At 54.5% G+C, this 22,169-nt stretch overlaps 1 protein-coding gene across 2 annotated transcripts in view; it reads left to right on the top strand.

Moving 5' to 3' along the window:
- Positions 1 to 22,169, top strand: part of LOC147105619 (copine-8) — a 474,554-nt gene that overhangs the window by 273,888 nt on the left and 178,497 nt on the right. For both annotated transcript variants that reach the window (XM_086010162.1, XM_086010161.1), the window contains 2 exons: positions 16,353 to 16,416; positions 21,823 to 21,926. In XM_086010162.1, the coding sequence (XP_085866288.1) occupies positions 16,353 to 16,416; positions 21,823 to 21,926 (168 nt within the window). The remainder of the gene's footprint in view (positions 1 to 16,352; positions 16,417 to 21,822; positions 21,927 to 22,169) is intronic.

Genomic DNA, 22,169 nt, shown 5'->3' with positions numbered 1-22,169 from the left:
CTTAACAAGCACTAAATTGCCTCTATTATCCCATTTTGAAAGACCTTAGTGATTTTAACCCTTTTCCAACGTGAAGCATGCCTGCTCTGAAACACGACGGTGAAACCTGGCGGGAGCACAATTGGATTGCTGACTATTAGCTGCAGCTCCACCATTAAATAGGATATTTGATCAGCCATCATTTGCAGGTGGCAGGACTTTGTTGTCTCAGGTCCGGGGGAACTTTTAGAAGGCATAACCACAGCTGTGGAAGTTTGGAGCCTGACACCCATCTCCAGTGTGACCTCCTGGGAAACCCCTCTCGCCACCTTGACTGAGCGCTTCCTCAACTGAGGCATATACCAAGTAATCCTAAGCCCTCAATGTGGAAGTCCCATAGCAAAATGACACACGCCACACTGCAGCAGTAACCATCAGATGTTTTATTTACAGTAACCATCTGATGGCTTTTTAACATTAAACATCAAATTTCACCCAAGTGACTACCCTTGTGACTATTTGTGCAGTATCTTTCTCTTACGCGTGCTCCTACGTGGTGCTTCCCCTGTGGCTTCAGCAGATGTGGAGGCCCCTTGCTCACTTTCTTGCTGCTCCTGTCTCGACAGCTTTGGCGGGCATCCTCTGGGGTTGCGCACCTGTGAGGGCGCGCCAATAGTCTTCTGCTCCTGCGGCTGTGCAGGGGTTGAGACGCCGATCTCAGTTGGGTGGGGACTCTAGTGGGGCTCTGACCGAGGGCTCTGCAGTGGCATGGAAGTGTGAGCGCTTGGAGAGGAGTCCCCACTTCCTTGATGTCTGCCACCAACTTCCCTCTCATGGGTCAGGACCCCTCAGCGCTTGCAAGTGGCTTGAGAGCACCTTGCTGCACATCAGGGGGGCCATGGGGACCCGTATCTGCACTGACAGTCCTACTCAGAAGGACTTCCATGAAGGTCTGGTTTCTCTGTTCAATAGATGACCATCGCTCCTCCAGAGATGTCAGTCTACTCTGAACACTCACCATGTTTTCTGCACTCTGGTGACTTATCACCTCCATGGAAGTTGCCATCCTTTCCATGGTGATGCGTTCATGCGCCAATGACTCCACAAAGGCTCTGCTCATGCTCGCAATGGACTCCTCCATTCGGTCCACACTCGCAGCGACCCTGGAGACAAAACCTGTCAGAGACTCCTGCATCTGTTCGTGGAGTTCCAGTACTGCTGATCTTGTGGATGGACCCAGAGGCAGAGGGTCGATATGCAGCTGAGCCGAGCTGGCAGAGTCCTGCGCTCTCCGACGAGGACTCTCCACTGCTGTCACTGTCTCTACCATCTGCTGATGCTCACTTGTGAGCTGTGATACACCAGGTGACAACACTACTCTATCTCGCGAAGGTCCCACTGAGGTGTGAGTGTGCTGGTGCTGGGTGTGCTGAATTCTGCTGACGCTGCGCCCTCAGAGGTTGCAGCTTCCTCTGAGGAGTCTGGATGCTCAGGCTCGTCCTCCTGGCTAGTGGGGCTGGGTGCTGTCGATAGTCCTGTGGGGGAGTAAAGGAAATAATCAGGTATGATGCCAAGGTTACATGCACATTGCATATTGCAGATGATCATAAGTCCATCTGTTAGAGCTTCAGAATCATTATCAGCGACTAATGCAATGTCAGTGAGAGAGATGGAAAACAATTCTGTCACCAGCTTGCTGTGATGCACCCATCTGTCCGTCCCCCACTTGCGCATCGTCCTCCACTCCCACGATCTCCAGGACCGCCTCCTCCGAGCGGGTGAGCTGGGCTACTGAGGGTGGCCCTCCTCCTGTCCTCGCTCTTTCCCTCTTATTGTGAGCTCTCTTTTCCTGCAATGAGGGAGACAAGTGGAGTCTGAGTGAGAATGAAGGAGTGAGTGTAGAGAATCAATAGCATAGATGCTTAGAAGGAGACAAAGATGGAGTGAGGTGGCAAGACCAAGGGCCCTCCCTGTGTTTTGTAAGTTGTTTTCAGAGCATCACAGTGATGGGGAGTGTGAGGGCTGCATAGTTGAATAGTTAGGTGAATGTGACCATAGAGAGAGAGGGAATGGGTAAGGGTGCATGGATGTCAGTGTCAAGTGGGATGTGGAGGAAGAGATTGCTAAAGCTGAGTGCAGATTGAGGGTGATGAGAAAGTCATACTCACTTTTCCAGTGCGCAGAAGGTCATGAAACCTCTTCCTGCACTGAAGCTAGGTTCTGCGGGTTATCGACAACCTGGAGCCACACAGCCTGGTCTGCTGGGGAGGCTTCTTCCTCCCTGAAGAAGGGAAGAGCACCTCTTTATTGGCTCTTGCTCCCTCTACTAAAGCCTGCAGGGCAACGTCATCAAACCTGGGACAGACCTAGGTCTCTCGCTGGTCATTCTACCTCCAGGTCCCCCTAACATGAAAGGCCAAAAGGTTGGCAGTCTGCAGAAGAAGCAAGGCTTGTTGCCGACCTTAAATGCAGCAGCAATGATGACGTCATCGGAGGCGAATTTCAGACTGAAAAAAATAATTGAGCCATGGGTTCCCACACACTGGAAATCAATTGCCCACTTAAGCTAAAATCGCATCAATCTCCCACATCGATTTAGAATTGGGCGGCTAACACGAAAAGCGGATTACACGACCCCAGCACACCCCAGTAACAAAATCGAGCCCTCTGTGTCTCTGAATCACTGGGAGTCGTCAGGTTGGTTGTGAGGTGCAGGCTGAATAGGGCTTGCTTAGCAGGGTCTTTGAGTGCTCCAGTGTTGATTATCCTGCGGCATTGCTTCTGTTGCCGCCGTTGTTTTGGGGCTACGTTGATGGAGATGACAGAGCGGATTAGGTGGTGGTCTGTCCAGCAGTCGTCAGCTCCTGTCATGGCGCGAGTGATGTGGATGTCCTTGCGGTCCATCGCTCAGACGATGACGTAGTCCAGCAGATGCTAGTGCTTGGAGCAAGGGTGTTGCCATGAAGCCTTGTACTTGTCACTCTGATGGAACAAGGAGTTGGTTATGACAAGGCCATGTTCTAAGTATTTCGTCAGGAGGAGGGTACAGTTGGAGTTGGCTTTCCCTACCCGCTCTCTGCCGATCACACCTCCCCAGCGGTCTGTGTCCTTTCCAACTCTGGCATTGAAGTCACCAAGGAGGATCAGCTTGTCGCCCGTTGGGACTCGGGACAGGGATTGTTCGAGGCTGGAGTAGAATTCCTCTTTGGTCTCGTCTGTGGCTTCAAGTGCTAGGGTGTACGCACTGGTTCCGGGCTAGGGTAAGCTGTAGAGTCATATGGTGTTCGTTTATTCCACAGGGGGAGTCTCTGAGACGTTGCACTAGCTCATTTTTGATGGCGAAGCCTACCCCATGGAGGCGGCGTTCTTCTTCAGGTTTGCTTTTCCAGAAGAAGGTGTAACCACCGCCTTGCTCCTTGAGATGGCCTTCTCCTGCCCACCGGGTCTTGCTTAGGGCGGCGATGTCTATCTCGAAACGTCTGAGCTCCCGGGCAATGATAGCAGTACGGCGTTCCGGTCTGTCACTGTTGGGGTTGTCCATGAGGGTCCTGACGTTCCAGGTCCCGAACTTCATTTTAAAGTGTGGAAGATGCCTGTGCGTGAGTTCTTTTAACGTGGAGTGGCCATTGCACACCAGCTACCACACGGGCTTGACAGAGCAAGGTCTTGGTCCAATGGCAAGGGGATCCAAGACGATTGGAGACCAGGCTCTGCTACATTGGCCTAGCACACACACACAAACATATTCCGACTGTCCTCCTCCCTCCTTCCCGCAGGTCCTCTCTGCCTGGGTTTCATAGGCTGCAGTGTGGTGCTCCTGACCCCGCTGCTGGTCCACGCTGCGCCACTCCTGGGTCCCGACCTCACTCCTGGGTCTTGACCTCGCTCCTGGGTCTCGACCTCACTGCTGTGCTCACTCCTGGGCCTCGTCTTCGCTCGTGAGCCCCGTCCTCGCCCCTGGGCCCCGTCCTCGCTCCTCGCTCCTGGGCCTCGAGCTCACTCCTGGGCCCCGTCCTCGCTCCTGGGCCCCGTCCTCGCCCCTGGGCCCCGTCCTCGCTCCTGGGCCTCGAGCTCACTCCTGGGCCTCGAGCTCACTCCTGGGCCCCGTCCTCGCTCCTGGGCCCCGTCCTCGCCCCTGGGCCCCGTCCTCGCTCCTGGGCCTCGAGCTCACTCCTGGGTCCCGTCCTCGCTCCTGGGCCCCGTCCTCGCTCCTGGGCCCCGTCCTCGCCCCTGGGCCCCGACCTCGCTCCTGGGTCCCGACCTCGCCCCTGGGCCCCGTCCTCGCCCCTGGGCCCCGTCCTCGCTCCTGGGTCCCGACCTCGCCCCTGGGTCCCGACCTCGCTCCTGGGCCCCGTCCTCGCCCCTGGGCCCCGTCCTCGCCCCTGGGCCCCGTCCTCGCTCCTGGGCCCCGTCCTCGCCCCTGGGCCTCGTCCTCGCTCCTGGGTCCCGACCTCGCTCCTGGGCCCCGTCCTCGCCCCTGGGCCCCGTCCTCGCCCCTGGGCCCCGTCCTCGCCCCTGGGCCCCGTCCTCGCCCCTGGGCCCCGTCCTCGCCCCTGGGTCCCGACCTCGCCCCTGGGTCCCGGCCTCGCCCCTGGGCTCGCTCTTGGGCCCCGACCTCGCCCCTGGGTCCCGACCTCGCCCCTGGGCCCCGTCCTCGCCCCTGGGCCCCGTCCTCGCTCCTGGGCCCCGTCCTCGCTCCTGGGCCCCGTCCTCGCTCCTGGGCCCCGTCCTCGCTCCTGGGCCCCGTCCTCGCCCCTGGGTCCCGACCTCGCCCCTGGGCCCCGTCCTCGCCCCTGGGCCCCGTCCTCGCTCCTGGGCCCCGTCCTCGCCCCTGGGCCTCGTCCTCGCCCCTGGGCCCCGTCCTCGCTCCTGGGCCCCGTCCTCGCCCCTGGGCCCCGTCCTCGCTCCTGGGCCCCGTCCTCGCCCCTGGGCCTCGTCCTCGCTCCTGGGTCCCGACCTCGCTCCTGGGCCCCGTCCTCGCCCCTGGGCCCCGTCCTCTCCCCTGGGTCCCGACCTCGCCCCTGATCCCGGCCTCGCCCCTGGGCTCGCTCCTGGGCCCCGACCTCGCCCCTGGGTCCTGACCTCGCCCCTGGGCCCCGTCCTCGCTCCTGGGCCCCGTCCTCGCTGCTGGACTCGCCCCTGGGTCCCGACCTCGCTCCTGGGTCCCGACCTCGCCCCTGGGTCCCGACCTCGCCCCTCGGTCCCGACCTCGCCCCTGGGTCCCGACCTCGCCCCTGGGTCCCGACCTCGCCCCTGGGCCCCGACCTCGCCCCTGGGCCCCGTCCTCGCTCCTGGGCCCCGTCCTCGCTGCTGGACTCGCCCCTGGGTCCCGACCTCGCTCCTGGGTCCCGACCTCGCCCCTGGGTCCCGACCTCGCCCCTGGGTCCCGACCTCACCCCTGGGCCCCGACCTCGCCCCTGGGCCCCGTCCTCGCCCCTGGGCCCCGTCCTCGCCCCTGGGCCTCGTCCTCGCTCCTGGGTCCCGACCTCGCTCCTGGGTCCCGACCTCGCTCCTGGGTCCCGACCTCGCTCCTGGGCCCCGACCTCGCCCCTGGGTCCCGACCTCGCCCCTGGGCCCCGACCTCGCCCCTGGGCCCCGTCCTCGCTCCTGGGCCCCGTCCTCGCTGCTGGACTCGCCCCTGGGTCCCGACCTCGCTCCTGGGTCCCGACCTCGCCCCTGGGTCCCGACCTCGCCCCTGGGCCCCGTCCTCGCCCCTGGGCCTCGTCCTCGCTCCTGGGTCCTGACCTCGCTCCTGGGTCCCGACCTCGCTCCTGGGCCCCGACCTCGCCCCTGGGCCCCGTCCTCGCCCCTGGGCCTTGTCCTCGCCCCTGGGCCCCGTCCTCGCCCCTGGGCCTCGTCCTCGCTCCTGGGTCCCGACCTCGCTCCTGGGCCTCTACCTCGCCCCTGGGCCCCGTCCTCGCCCCTGGGCCCCGTCCTCGCCCCTGGGCCTCGTCCTCGCTCCTGGGTCCCGACCTCGCTCCTGGGCCTCTACCTCGCTCCTGGGCCCTGACCTCGCCCCTGGGCCCCGTCCTCGCCCCTGGGCCTTGTCCTCGCCCCTGGGCCCCGTCCTTGCTCCTGGGCCTCGTCCTCACTCCTGGGCCCCGTCCTCGCCCCTGGGCCCCGTCCTCGCTCCTGGGCCCCGTCCTCGCCCCTGGGCCTCGTCCTCGCTCCTGGGTCCCGACCTCGCTCCTGGGCCCCGTCCTCGCCCCTGGGCCCTGTCCTCTCCCCTGGGTCCCGACCTCGCCCCTGATCCCGGCCTCGCCCCTGGGCTAGCTCCTGGGCCCCGACCTCGCCCCTGGGTCCTGACCTCGCCCCTGGGCCCCGTCCTCGCTCCTGGGCCCCGTCCTCGCTGCTGGACTCGCCCCTGGGTCCCGACCTCGCTCCTGGGTCCCGACCTCGCCCCTGGGTCCCGACCTCGCCCCTGGGTCCCGACCTCGCCCCTGGGTCCCGACCTCGCCCCTGGGTCCCGACCTCGCTCCTGGGCCCCGACCTCGCCCCTGGGCCCCGTCCTCGCCCCTGGGCCTCGTCCTCGCCCCTGGGCCCCGTCCTCGCCCCTGGGCCTCGTCCTCGCCCCTGGGCCTCGTCCTCGCCCCTGGGTCCCGACCTCGCTCCTGGGTCCCGACCTCGCCCCTGGGCCTCGTCCTCGCCCCTGGGCCTCGTCCTCGCTCCTGAGTCCCGACCTCGCCCCTGGGTCCCGACCTCACCCCTGGGCCTCGTCCTCGCTCCTGGGCCTCGTCCTCGCCCCTGGGTCCCGTCCTCGCCCCTGGGTCCCGACCTCGCCCCTGGGCCTCGTCCTCGCTCCTGGGCCTCGTCCTCGCCCCTGGGCCTCGTCCTCGCTCCTGGGTCCCGTCCTCACTCCTGGGCCTCTACCTCACCCCTGGGCCCCGTCCTCGCTCCTGGGCCTCGTCCTCACTCCTGGGCCCCGTCCTCGCTCCTGGGCCTCGTCCTCGCTCCTGGGTCCCGACCTCGCTGCTGGACTCGCCCCTGGGCCCCGACCTCGCCCCTGGGTCCCGACCTCGCCCCTGGGTCCCGACCTCGCCCCTGGGTCCCGACCTCGCCCCTGGGCCCCGTCCTCGCTCCTGGGTCCCGACCTCGCCCCTGGGCCCCGTCCTCGCCCCTGGGTCCCGACCTCGCCCCTGGGTCCCGACCTCGCCCCTGGGTCCCGACCTCGCCCCTGGGTCCCGACCTCGTCCCTGGGCCCCGTCCTCGTCCCTGGGCCCCGTCCTCGCTCCTGGGCCCCGTCCTCGCTCCTCGCTCCTGGGCCTCGAGTTCACTCCTGGGCCCCGTCCTCGCTCCTGGGCCCCGTCCTCGCTCCTCGCTCCTGGGCCCCGTCCTCGTCCCTGGGTCCCGACCTCGCCCCTGGGCCTCGTCCTCGCTCCTGGGCCTCGTCCTCGCCCCTGGGTCCCGACCTCGCCCCTGGGTCCCGACCTCGCCCCTGGGCCTCGTCCTCGCTCCTGGGCCTCGTCCTCGCCCCTGGGCCTCGTCCTCGCCCCTGGGTCCCGTCCTCGCCCCTGGGTCCCGTCCTCGCCCCTGGGTCCCGTCCTCGCTCCTGGGCCTCGTCCTCGCTCCTGGGCCTCGTCCTCACCCCTGGGCCTCGTCCTCGCTCCTGGGTCCCGTCCTCACTCCTGGACCTCTACCTCGCCCCTGGGCCCCGTCCTCGCTCCTGGGCCTCGTCCTCACTCCTGGGCCCCGTCCTCGCTCCTGGGCCTCGTCCTCGCTCCTGGGTCCCGACCTCGCTGCTGGACTCGCCCCTGGGCCCCGACCTCGCCCCTGGGTCCCGACCTCGCCCCTGGGTCCCGACCTCGCCCCTGGGTCCCGACCTCGCCCCTGGGTCCCGACCTCGCTCCTGGGCCTCGACCTCGCACCTGTTCCCCGTCCTCGTCCCTGGGCCCCGTCCTCGCTCCTGGAACCCGGCCTCGCTCCTGGGATCCGTCCTCGCTCCTGGGCCTCGAGCTCACTGCTGGGCTCGCCCCTGGGCCCCGTCCTCGCTCCTGGGCCTCGAGTTCACTCCTGGGCCCCGTCCTCGCTCCTGGGCCCCGTCCTCGCTCCTCGCTCCTGGGCCTCGAGTTCACTCCTGGGCCCCGTCCTCGCTCCTGGGCCCCGTCCTCGCTCCTCGCTCCTGGGCCCCGTCCTCGCTCCTCGCTCCTGGGCCCCGTCCTCGTCCCTGGGCCCCGTCCTCGCTCCTGGGCCCCGTCCTCGCCCCTGGGTCCCGACCTCGCCCCTGGGCCCCGTCCTCGTCCCTGGGCCCTGTCCTCGCTCCTGGGCCCCGTCCTCGCTCCTGGGCCCCGTCCTCGCTCCTGGGCCCCGTCCTCGCCCCTGGGCCCCGTCCTCGCCCCTGGGCCCCGTCCTCGCCCCTGGGTCCCATCCTCGTCCCTGTGCCCCGTCCTCGTCCCTGTGCCCCGTCCTCGTCCCTGTGCCCCGTCCTCGTCCCTGTGCCCCGTCCTCGTCCCTGTGCCCCGTCCTCGTCCCTGTGCCCCGTCCTCGTCCCTGGGCCCCGTCCTCGCCCCTGGGCCCCGTCCTCGTCCCTGGGCCTCGTCCTCGTCCCTGGGCCCCGTCCTCGCCCCTGGGCCCCGTCCTCGTCCCTGTGCCCCGTCCTCGTCCCTGTGCCCCGTCCTCGTCCCTGGGCCCCGCCCTCGCACCTGGGCCTCGCCCTCGCTCCTGGGCCCCGTCCTCGCCCCTGGGCCCCGTCCTCGCCCCTGGGCCCCGTCCTCGCCCCTCTTCCCCGTCCTCGCCCCTGTTCCCCGTCCTCGCCCCTGGGCCCCGTCCGCGCCCCTGGGCCCCGTCCTCGCTCCTGGGCCCCGCCCTCGCCCCTGTTCCCCGTCCTCGCTCCTGGGCCCCGCCCTCGCCCCTGTTCCCCGTCCTCGCCCCTGGGCCCCGTCCTCGCCCCTGTTCCCCGTCCTCGTCCCTGGGCCCCGTCCTCGTCCCTGGGCCCCGTCCTCGTCCCTGTGCCCCGTCCTCGTCCCTGTGCCCCGTCCTCGTCCCTGTGCCCCGTCCTCATCCCTGTGCCCCGTCCTCGTCCCTGGGCCCCGCCCTCGCACCTGGGCCTCGCCTTCGCTCCTGGGCCCCGTCCTCGCCCCTCTTCCCCGTCCTCGCCCCTGTTCCCCATCCTCGCCCCTGGGCCCCGTCCGCGCCCCTGGGCCCCGTCCTCGCTCCTGGGCCCCGCCCTCGCCCCTGTTCCCCGTCCTCGCTCCTGGGCCCCGTCCTCGCCCCTGTTCCCCGTCCTCGCCCCTGGGCCCCGTCCTCGCCCCTGTTACCCGTCCTCGCCCCTGGGCCCCGTCCTCGCCCCTGTTCCCCGTCCTCGCCCCTGGGCCCCGTCCTCGTCCCTGGGCCCTGTCCTCGCCCCTGTTCCCCGTCCTCGTCCCTGGGCCCCGTCCTCGCCCCTGTTACCCGTCCTCGCCCCTGTTCCCCGTCCTCGTCCCTGGGCCCCGTCCTCGTCCCTGGGCCCCGTCCTCGCCCCTGTTACCCGTCCTCGCCCCTGGGCCCCGTCCTCGTCCCTGGGCCCCGTCCTCGCCCCTGGGCCCCGTCCTCGCCCCTGTTCCCCGTCCTCGCCCCTGTTCCCCGTCCTCGCCCCTGGGCCCCGTCCTCGCCCCTGGGCCCCGACCTCGCCCCTAGGCCTCGACCTCGCTCCTGGGCCTCGACGGTCATATCGTAGATGTAGCCAAATCCAGCTCTATGTTTGGAGATGCAACCATTCTGACGTGAATGATTATGGATCTTCTTGGCATTGTGCTCATCGGCTTGATTGCAAATCTGCCTGGGTTCAGATCCTAAACCTGCCATTGGAAGATTTCCACCAATAAAAAAATAGGTATCTGCCTATAGTGTGCAAAATAATGGATAGTCAGGGTCTGAACTCCAGATATGATGGGGTTGATTTTAACTCCCCCTGCCTGCCGGAAACCAAGCTGGGTGTCGGGGGAATTCCAAGGAAACTAATATTGAATCAGGGACAGACACTCACCAAAATCAACATAAGCAAAATAACAGTAATGGGAAATGGACCAGCTCAGGCCCGGTGGATAAAATTGGCATAGCCTCATATTGATGTGGGTGAGCGGAAAACTAACATAAACCAGTGGTTTCGTGCCGGAAATCTACTGGCAGTTAAAATCACCCCCACAGTTACACCTTTAAAAACATTAACCTAAAATTACCGTAGAAAAAGTTATATAAGGTTTATACTTTTACCTGAAGACATTAGCTCGGGTAGAACCCATAAATAAGCAGACGGCTACTTTAATAAACTTAAATTGCATAAGCAAACAACCCTTTCATATACAGTAAATTCAATTATAGTGATCAATTTTGGTAACCCTCCATTTGATTATGTCATTGGGTTGATCATTATATGTACATCTCCAAGTTTCCATGCAGTGGCATGCTGCACTAATAAGGTCAAGCAGCAAGACTGAATTTATAGATTTTATGTACAGAAAAACACAGTACAATGCTAAAAGCAGCAAATGACATAAAAATTAATCAAAAGTGGCTAAAGCTAGCAGCATAAAGAATGTCTGGAACTTTCCTCTGCTGTTTGGTTATTTCCAGAGGCTGTCTAAGTGATAAAATGTGCCGCAGTCCACATCACTGTTTTGATCTTATTTCACTTGTAATGTGTGTTATAATGTCCATGAGTTCATTATAAATTTCAGTGTGTCCCAGGCTCGACTGCATGTTGACTTCATCAAGTGACATTCCAGTTGATAAGTGAGATGTAATCATCCGCCAAAGGTGCAGAAGCAATCTTTTCATTAAGTGCTTGGTCATTCAGAGCTGTAAGCCCATATTTATAGAATCAGTCCATAATGCATGCTTTTGATACTGTTCCCAAAGCATTTATAACCATGTGGACTGCATCCAGTAGGATAACATGCCCAGCAACATTCAGTACAGTCACTGTGTCATCAGAGCAGATGCTTTCAATTATTTTGCTGCAAATGCAGTGAAGGGAGTGTGTCTTGAAAGCTTGTATGATCCCCTGGTATGGTGTGCAAGGACTCAGCTGTTGGACTGCAAAATGAGCAATATTTCCATGCTGACAATCAAGCTGTAGTGAAGTCATTCAGGCATTTCTGTTGGTTCTCTGTTCAACCAGTAAGTTGTGAACCCTGTGACAACACTGAGGATTTGCAAATTTGCCAATAACTACAGGATGGCATCTATCTGTCACAGATGTGTTGCAACAGAAAGCCACTGTGACTGTCTCACTTTTTTCCCTCCTGATTGGAATGTCTTTGAATATTAGTGTACTGGTTCAGACAGCCCCCTGAAAGAGCCCCGTTTTGTCACAATTGTAAATTTTCTATATAGTAGATGCATTGCTGATCATCTTCCAACATTTGATGGAATCTGGAACAGTACCCATGGATTGGAGGGTAGCTAATGTTACCCCACTATTCAAAAAAGGTGGTAGAGAGAAAACGGGGAATTACAGACCGGTAAGCCTGACATCGGTAGTGGGGAAAATGCTAGAGTCCATTATAAAAGATGTAATAGCAGAGCACTTGGAAAACAGTGACAGGATCGGACAAAGTCAACATGGATTTACAAAAGGTAAATCGTGCTTGACTAATCTACTGGAATTTTTTGAGGATGTCACTAGTAAAATAGATAAGGGAGAACCAGTGGATGTGGTGTATTTGGACTTTCAGAAGGCTTTCGATAAGGTCCCACATAAGAGATTAGCGTGTAAAGTTAAGGCACATGGGATTGGGGGCAAGGTATTGACTTGGATAGAGAACTGGTTGGCAGATAGAAAGCAGAGAGTTGGAATAAACGGGTCTTTTTCCGAGTGGCAGGCAGTGACTAGTAGGGTACCGCAGGGATCGGTCCTTGGACCTCAGCTATTCACAATATCTATATATATAAAGCGGCTCTTCTGTCTGTCTGTCCCGATGTCTGTCTGTCTATTCTCTATACGTTTGAAAGTTACAGAGCGTACCGACGCGCGCGTCGCCTCAAAAGAAAGCTTGCGATTCCGGACCGGTCATAGGCGTATTTACGTTTCGGCCGGACAAAAACCGCGCCTGCGGTATCCGAAAAACGTTCAGCCTTCCGCTCATTAGCATCTCATTAGCGACCGTGTGACGCCGAGGTCGACCAATCGGACGGCGGGTTCCTTCCTACAGTTGAGTGTCGAGTGACTCGACGATTGACCAATCCTACGCTTCAGTGACCTGACCGGTCGACCAATCGGTGCGTGTGTGGGCGGGCCTTATCCTTCTGAACCGAGGTGAGTGGCCGCCATCTTGATTTTTCACAATTTTTTCCCCACACTTTCAGTGTGTTAGGGAAGTAAGGTAAATATTTGAATTATGTGTTAGGGAATTAATTAACAATTTATTTGAGTTTTATATTGTGTTTAGCAAACCCCCCCCCGCTCCTCCTCACCCTCGCGCAGGGGGGACTCGGGGCCTGAAGCTCAAAAAATTTCTCTCTCTCTCTCTCTTTCTTCCCTCTCTCTCTCTCCTTCTCCTCTTCCCTCTCTCTCCTTCTCCTCTTCCCTCTCTCCTCTTCCCTCTCTCTCCTTCTCCTCTTCCCTCTCTGTCTCTCTCTACTTCCCCCTCTCAGGTTTCACGGTGTCGTGGACGGAGCGCGGGCGGGCCGCCCGAAGTTTCCCGCTCGCTAACGGCCGCCAAGCCGCCCTTGCCTGCTCCCCGCGGGCCGCCTCGCGCCGACCGCGCATGCGCCGCCCGCACTGACCGCGCATGCGCCGCCCGCACTGACCGCGCATGCGCCGCCCGCACTGACCGCTCATGCGCCGCCCGCAAGAGCCTGCTCCCGGCGCCGGCCGCCGCTCAGCATTCCCGCTATCGCAACGGCACCGGACCTCAGGCGCTAGGCAGGGGGAGGGGCCGGAGAGAGGGACAGAGGGGAGTAGGGGTGGGGGTGGGCGAGGGGAGGGGAGGGAGAGGAGGGGAGGGAGGGATAGGACAGGGAGAGGACATGACAGGGAGAGGGGGGACACACAGGGGCAGGGAGACCAAGCGCCCCAAAATTGCCCTCGCAACGCGGGGCTCCCCAGCTAGTATATTAATGATCTAGGCAAGGGAACTAGATGTAATATCTCCAAATTTGCAGACGACACAAAGCTGGGTGGGCGTGTGTGCTGTGAGGTGGATGCTGAGAAACTACAGGATGATTTGGACAGGTTGGGTGATTGGGCAGAAGCATGGCAGATGCAATATAATGTGGATAAATGTGAGGTTATCCACTTTGGTGGCAAAAACAGGAAGGCAGATTATTATCTGAATGGCAATAGATTGGGAGAAGGGGAAGTGCAACGAGACCTGGGTGTGCTTGTGCACCAGTCGCTGAAGGTAAGCATGCAGGTGCAGCAGGCGGTTAAGAAGGCAAATGGTATGTTGGCCTTCGTAGCGAGAGGGTTTGAGTACAGGAACAAGGATGTCTTGCTACAGTTGTACAGGGCCTTGGTGAGACCACATCTTGAGTATTGTGTGCGGTTTTAGTCGCCTTATCTGAGGAAGGATATTCTTGCCATGGAAGGAGTTCAGTGAAGATTCACCAGGCTGATACCTGGGATGGCAGGAATGACGTATGAGGAGAGATTGGGATGATTGGGCTTGTACTTGCTGGAGTTTAGAAGAATGAGAGGGGATCTCGTTGAAACTTATAAAATTCTGGCAGGACTGGACAGACTAGATGCAGGGAGGATGTTCCCGATGGTCGGGGAGTCCAGAACCAGGGGTCACAGTCTAAGGATAAGGGGTAGGCCTTTTAGGACAGAAATGAAGAGGAATTTCTTCACCCAGAGAGTGGTGAACCTGTGGAATTCTCTACCACAGAAGGCACTAGAGGCCAATACATTAAATATATTCAAGAGGGAGTTGGATATATTTCTTAAGACTAAAGGGATCAAGGGGTATGGGGAGAAAGCAGGGACCGGGTACTGAACTTGGATGATCAGCCATGATCGCATTGAATGGCGGAGCAGGCTCGAGGGGCCGAATGGCCTACTCCTGCTCCTATCTTCTATGTTTCTATGTTTCTTATTATTAAAGTCATATAGGCAGTTTGACAAAACCTCCCTAGCACAAACATCACGTGCTTTTTCATTGCCGCCAGCCTTCTCGCCAGAAATTTTCTTGAATGCAGTTATTATTCTATGCTTTCCAGCGACTAAAACAGGCTTGTCTGGATGTGAAATAAAGCTTTCCCATTACTGTTGCGAGAGTGATTTCTGTATAAGCAGTGAGCCACTCGTAGCACACCGTGTGATGAGGCATACTGTAATCAGTGTAGGAGTGTGTTCTCAGCATCAGCGTCATGTCTGAGTTTTGGTTGTTCATCCAATCATTATTGTTCATTCTTAGGTTAAACAGTGTGGATTGTGGGATTTTAAAGTGTTTTGACAGAACTAATTTGGGGTATTGTATCCATGCCCAGCAAAATTCTCACCGTGCAAGTGTAGTAGATAACGAGTTCCAATAAACATTTCAAATTAGCAAAGGGTGGTATTCGGACAGAAGAAAAATAAAGTCGTCAGCAAATTGCTAAGGTTGCTTTTATCTCCAAGGCAGGTCACTTCACTTCTAAGTGCCTCTAATAGATGTTGCTATGAGTTGAGAAGTTTCTGCTGGGGGAACATCAAGGGAAAGCACTTCACAAATTGATCCTTTCAATCGAATCATCATTATAACCGAGTTCAAACACACTAGTATAAATGGGAAAAGGTTTTGGAAAGTAAGATTTGGTCCATAAAGCCAATTACTGTAAACAGTGATCTTTAAAGGTGAATTATCCTGTAGCTATTCATATGATTTATCCCAGAATAAGGCCAAAACTTCAGAGTTTACATTGATTCTAAATATACAGCAGCCAAATAGGCAGAACCAAAGTATTTACAAAGCAAGAGTCAAGCTAAAGCCTAATAATTCAAATGAGCCTCAAGCTCACAACATAGGAGTAGGACTAGAGGGAATATTTTCCTGAGACTTTCAGCACTTATTATGGGCAGCTCTATGTGTATGAATAAGCATTTTATGCAGAGTTGGTTAATTTTCTATATGGTACTTATGTTAGACATGTTAATTTTGCCTATATATTTTCAGCTGGGGAAAACCGAAAAAACGGTGTAAACCAACTTCACAGAATTTCTGTCGTGTTTTGTTTGTCTCAGCTACTCCCTTTCTTGTAGCTGATGCTCACTGTCTACTTTTGACTCATCCCTTTTTGATCTTTATGATTGGTGGTTTTCAATCCTGATTGGTAGAATGGCTACCTATTCGGTTGTGATTTGTTGCTGATTTGTGAATGTGAGATTTCAGCCAATGAAGCTTTAAGTGACACAGACATTTGCATGAGTTACAGTGTGATGCTGAAGAGTGACACAGGAACTGTGATGGATGACAAGTAAAATGGACAATTTTAATGTAAAAGTCATTTTTTTGGAGTTTGACATTCAATAATCATCAGTCCCACTATGATGACACTTGCTACATCTGTGTTTAAATTGAATAAGGATATACATGGCCCAGAATTTGCAGTTGTAATGACGGTGAAACTGTCAGCATTCGCTGTCATTATTGTGTAAAACTGACAGCAACTTCTGGCGTCCGCACATGCGCCGTTAAACGTGGAAATCCGGAAGTTGCTGTCAGTGATACCCTGCTCCTCCACAGGGCGTGCTGTTGCAGTCTTAGCAGATGGAATTAATTAGAAATCGCTGCATTGACATGAACTTCAACTTTTTACGCATTATTCTCGCTGTAAAAACCATTGAAAAAGTTAAGCCTTGTTCAGTGAGGGGTAACTGGGTTTTTAATGGCGTACTGGGTCATAACTGCTGCTGAACAACCGTTCTGACTCTGAAAAGGTAATTTTATACTTGTGGAATGTCAAATTTTTCCATTATGATAAATCCATATTTTAAAATATTTTTAAAAAAGTTTGTTTACGATAGTTCAGCTTCTACCTTAATCCCATGTGTATGTCCCAATCTTTATTTTGCATTCTGTAAAATGATTAAAAAGTGAATGATAAAACCTGCTTTTTACTTCCTGGTTTGCTGTCGGTGAGAATTCTTCAGTGTGATTGGATGCTCAGCCTGCTTGATGACATCACTTGCTGGATGCCACTGATCCCCTGTAAGATGGTCCAAGATGAAAGGGCATGTCAGATAAGGGGAAATTGATGCCACAGAGCCCGCTAGAAATTTGTGGGCAGCTTTCTTCAAGGTCAGCGGCGAGCGCTGTCATTTCACCGCTGACCGCAAAATCCGGGCCAATATCTAGGGGTGTTCAAGGATCAAGTAAAATATTGTAGAATTTGGTCTTCAAAAATATTCAGCTAGATGAATTTATAAAACAAAACAAAATAAAGCACAGATGTTTATTTTCTTTTTTACCTAACAGGGGAATTCCTGGAAAGAAATGTGGAGCAATTATCCTAACAGCAGAAGAATTGAGCAATTGCCATGTAAGAAGAAATTATTTACTTCCTTCCAAATGAAATACTATATAACTATTATTATACAGTAGAGGTGCTATCAAAGTTTAATTTGTTGCTCATTAGAATTTAGACCTTTGTGTAACATAAATATACTTCTATTAACCAAGCAAGAAATTAACTCTAATAAGCAGATTTCCACATTTTGCCATGTTCCTTCTGGTAGCTATAACTAATAAATATTAGCAGGCATTATGATTATTTAGCACTGAGTAGGCTCAGTAAATAGTGGGCATTGGGAACTCAGGCAAGCCTATGACTCATTGCAAGTATGGTCCTGATTTAAGTCTGTGCTTTTGTTCCTTAATACTCAATGATTTTCCCCCATTCTGAGCAGTCTTCATCAATCGGGTATAGGGACACCATGCACATTGGAAATGGGCAAGAAGAAAGATAGAACTGCGAAAGAATGTTGAAGAGCAGAGAAAGAAACTGAGAGCATTCAGAAAAAATAACAATAGAACATAAAAAATACACTTCTTAAACTCCCCCCCCCCTTCAGCCTAGCCGACCCTTCTGTAGAGGACACATTCCTCATGCAAATTTATCGATTATAAAAAGTACAGACTTGCTGTTTCATCGGCCGCGAATTTAATAGAGCTCAGAGGGCGGGTTTGGAGGCGGGTCCATAGTGAAAATCTAAAAGATTGATGGTGGGTTGTGAACACGCCGCCATCCCACCTCCACACTACTTTGGCAAGTGTCGGGTTAGCGATTCCCGATCTGACCCGACACCAAATGACGGAGAGGCACTTAAGGCAGTTAACAGCAGTCCCAAAGGAGGCCGAGACTTTCGCGAGAGGTAGTCGCTGACATCTGCACAATGCTGCACCAACACCTGGAGCCCAGAGGAGCATGTGGACATTCCTTACCAGTGGCTGACAAAGTCACCACTGCACTAAACGTCTTTGTTTCGGGCTCCTTCCAGGGATCATCAGCGGCATCTCCCAGTCAGCCGCACACACTTGCATCACGCAGGTTACCGATGCCCTCTTTGCAAAGTCGCACAATTACATCCACTTCTCCATGGATGAAGCAAGTGTGACTGTGCGTACGGTTGGCTTTGTAAATATGGCAGGCTTCCCAAGGGTGCAGGGCATAGTAGACTGCACACATGTGGCCATTAGGGCACCCCATCACAACCCAGCTGTATTTGTCAACCGCAAGGCATTCCACTCCTTTAACTTCCAGCTGGTGTGTAACCTAGGAACATCATAATGCATGTTTGCACAAAGTACCCTGGCAGTTGCCATGCCTCCTTCATCCTGCGGCAGTCTACTGTGCCTCAGCTCTTCAATCTGCCAACCCAACTTTACGGATGGGTACTTGGCGACAAGGACTATCCCCTGAAAAAGTGTCTCATGACACCAATGAGGAGGCCATCAAATGAGGCTGAGGAGCAGCACAATGTGAGCCACATTTTGACCAGAAGCATCATAGAGCAAACCATTGATTTGCTCAAAATGCGATTGGAGCCCTGCAGTATGCACCAGCCAGGGTGTCCAGAATCATCGTGATCTGCTATGCCCTGCACAACATTGCACTGCAGCGTGGCTTAGTGCTTCCTGAGGAACACGTGGCTCAGCGCACAGCCTCCTCGGAAGAAGAGGAGGATGACGAGGAGCCACACTTTGCGGGGCCGGATGTGGCCAATCCAGCAGCAGGCGACCACATTGCTGGCCATCAGTCAAGGGATGCACTCATCCATCCCAGATTCGTGCAGGCTTACGCTTCAGCCACAAATGGCTGGCATATGGCTATGAATGTGTGGACGACCTTCTTAACATGCCATGCATCATCTGTCCAATAAATGCTGCTTTCCTATCACTCTCACCACCATCATTACAAATACAAGTAGCCCTGAGTCCTCACTGTGCAACTTCCATTTTTCAGCACACATAGGCTAAAACTTCAAATCTTTGCCATCACTTTTATTTAATGCAATCACAATCTGGATGACAAACGGTACTTTTTCACACAATAAAACACCCAAGTGACTACCCTTGTGACTATTTGTGTGTTAACTTCCTCTTACGTGTGCTTCTACGTGGGGCTTCCCCTGTGACTTCAGCAGATGTGGAGGCACCTTGCTCACTTTGATGCTGTGCCTGCTTAAACGCCTTTGGCAGGTGTCCTCTGGGTTTGGGAGCCTGGGAGGGCTCTGCAACAGTCTGCTCTTCCTGCGGCTGTGCAGGGGCTGAGACGGCCATCTCATTTGGGTGCGGAATTCGGGGCTCTGACTGAGGGCTCTGCAGTGGCATGGGAGTGTGAGCACTTGGAGAGGAGCCCACACTTCCTCGTTGTTGGCCCTCCCATGGGTCACCCACACTTCACTGCTAGCAAGTGGCTGGAGAGCATCTTGCTGCACATCAGTGGGGCCATGAGGACCCGTCTCTGTACTGACAGTCCTCATAACGGGGACGTTCATGTACCTCTGGTATCTCTCCTCAATAGATGCCCATCTATCCTCCATAGCAGACTATCTATTTAGAAGAGTCACCATGCTCTGTTGAGTCTGGCAAGTTATGTCCTCCAAGGAGGTTGCCACCCTCTCCATGGCGGCACGTTCATGCGTCATTGCCTCCACAAAGGCAGTGCTCATGTTTGAGATGGACTCCTCCATTCTCTGCACACTCGCAGTTGCAAACCCTGTCAGAGACTCCTGTACTTGTTCCTGAAGTTCCAGCACCACTCTCTTTCTGGATAGCCCCAGAGGCACAGCACCTACACGAAGCTGAGCAGAGCTAGGAGTGTCCTGCGACCTCCGACGAGGACTCTCCACTGCTGTTGCTGAATCCGCCATCTGCTGATGCTCACTTGTGAGCTGTGATACACCAGGTGACAACACTAATCTATCTCGCAAATGACCCACCGAGGTGTGCGTCTCTGCGCTGGTGCTGGGTGCGCTCGTTTCTGGTGACACTGCTCCCTCAGAGGCTGCAGGTTGCTCTGAGGAGTTGTCCAACTCTTCCCCCTAGACAGTGGGGAGGGGGGCACTCGATGGTCCTGTGGAGGAGTAAAGGCATGAGTTAGACAGCTGATATTTAGGTAGCAGATACATCCTTTAGTGCAGATGATCAAAAGTCAATCTCTATGAATATCATTTGCTATTTCAGTCAATCATCATCATGAAATATAAAAGCGGTTTAAAATGTATTCTGTCACCAGCTTCATCTAATGTGCCTGTCTCTCCGACCCCACTTCCAGCTCCTCGCCACCTTCAACTATCTTGTGAGCAGCCTCCTCAGCGCTTGTCATCGTCGCAAGGGATGGTGGCCCTCCTCTTGCCTTTGCTCCCTCCCTCTTATTGTGGGCTATCTTTTACTGCAAGGAGGGACACAAGTTGAGTTTCATCGAGATTGATGGAGTGAGTGTGAAGAATCCATAACATAGAAACTTAGAGGGAAGCCAAGATGGAGTGAGGTGCCAAGAGGAGGGAGCCTCCCTGTGCAATGTTAGTTGTTATCATTGCATAAAAGTGAGAGCAAGTGTGAGGGGTGCATAGTATGATGGGGAAGTGATTCTGTACATAGAGAGAGAGGGATAGGTAAGGGTGCAAGGGAAGTAAGGGTAAGGTGGGATGTGGAGGAGCAGGCTGACGATGCAGAGTGCTGGTGATGAGAAGAAGGAAGCAGATTGAAGTAAAGTGCGATGTGATACTCACTTGATGAGCACAGAAGATCATTGAAGCGTTTTCGACACTGGACCCATATGCGTGAGCAAACTGACCTAGCGCTGACCTCCTCAGCAATGCGCAGCCAGGCAGCCTTTGTTTGCTGAGGAGGCTTCCTCTGGTCATCGTGAGAGAACAGAATGTCCCTGCGCCCTCTTACACCCTTCACAAGAGCTTGGAGGGAGTCTTCAGCAAATCATGGTGAAGCCTTTGCCCTTGCAGTAGTCATCATGAGCTGGACGATTCCCAGAGCAGCAAAAACCAAATGAGAAGCTAGGGCTACATGGAGCCCTTTTAAAAACAACTGAATGAGTGACGTCAGCAGAGGCGAGCAGTAGACCCGCTCCAACTCACTGGGCCGGGTAGCGCGCACGGCAGGCTTAATAAGGCCACTTAACTGAAAATCTATATTGGGGAGCGGCTGAAACCGGCAGCGGGACCAGAACCCACCCACCACGCAACCTGACTACAACTCGCCACCTCCATTAAATTCGCGGCCATTATGTCTAAATGTTTGAAGTCAGAATGAAGAAATTTGGTTTGGGGCCAATTGTGTTAGTGGTATTTTATTCCCAGTCCCTTTTTGACATACATTTCACACTGAAGATATTTGTAGGTAACTAACCTTCTTTCTAGTGCTGAGTAAAAGTAAGTTTTAATGGTCCCTAGCATGTTTTCTTTGTCTCTTTTTTTATTCACAAATTAATGATGCAATTTAAACAAAGATATCAAGATGCCACTGATACTGCAGCATAAAATAATTAGCAGCTTCCCAATACAGTTAGGCCCATTAACTCGTATCAGGCACCTTGTATTTGACAGTTGAAAGCTATCGTCCAATTAGTGGTTCTGTACAGGCGTTGGTTTTTCAACACCTGCTGATTGCAGTGGAACTGAAGTGCCTTAAAATATCAATAGTCTTGCATTATGTCAGGAAATTACAGTGTGCAAAGAATAAGCTATATAATTGGTGATTTATTCTAGTTTTACTAATACCAAATTATATTGGGTCACACTGGTCTCCCTAAAATTCAAATCTTTTGATACCAGAGGAAATTCATAATTAGGATTTCAGACCATTAAATTGTATTTGAAAATTGCAAGATAATCTATAATATGACATAAAATGGGACTTCTGGTTTTCATTGTTTGGGAATAAAATCAGATTTAAATCCTGTATTGTACATGAGGTTTTTTTTCATTGCTGAACTATTCTAAAAAATATTTATTGACTTGTTTATCTAACTCTTAAATAAATGGTTTAATAGTCATAGTCTGAAAGAAGGTTTGATGTTGTGATGCTTTATGGCTTTTCATAAAAGAAAAGCCTCATGGAGGCATAGGTTAATTCCAGTAGCGAATGTAATTGATCAGTTTTTGTTCGTAATTTATCAGCGAGCTAAACAAATAAATGCTTTACCCAATGCTTGTGAGACATTGACAAGAAGATTTGTGTATTTTTCAAAAGCCACGGTGTTCAGTGATCATGCACTAATTACTTCTATTATTTATGTATATTCAAACTTTTTGCTTACACACTGGTATTTGTTGCATTGGGTCTTCCACAGACTGTTCACACGGCCCTGTTTACTGACCTATCACTTAATCCTCAACAGGATCAAAACAATATCTAGTAGTTTTAACAGCTTGTGTAACAACTTTTTGATTGCTTCCTTTCACACTTGATCTTTCCCCCCCCCCAGGATGTTGTGATGATGCAGCTTTGTGCCAACAAATTAGATAAAAAAGATTTCTTTGGAAAGTCAGACCCATTCCTTGTATTTTATAGAAGCAATGAGGATGGAACGTAAGTGATCTATTAATGATTTTTTTTAGAGAGTAGATTGATTCCCAGATATTGACTTCTTGTAATAAGTTTATTTTGCTTCAGAATTGTTTCAGGCTGGCAATTTTTACTTCACAGCATTGTTTATAAATCTTGGTGATGCATGCAATACTTTTGTAAAAGCTGTATTTCCAAGGTTGTGTGGATAGGTGTGAATGCCACATAATGGTTTGACCTGATCTGCAATTTCCTGATATAGAATAT

Source organism: Somniosus microcephalus, chromosome 17 (genome assembly GCF_052327205.1).
Source record: "Somniosus microcephalus isolate GS21.2 chromosome 17, FLI_Smic_1.0, whole genome shotgun sequence".
NCBI classification, from domain to species: domain Eukaryota; kingdom Metazoa; phylum Chordata; class Chondrichthyes; order Squaliformes; family Somniosidae; genus Somniosus; species Somniosus microcephalus.
This window is presented reverse-complemented; position numbering and strand designations above follow the sequence as displayed.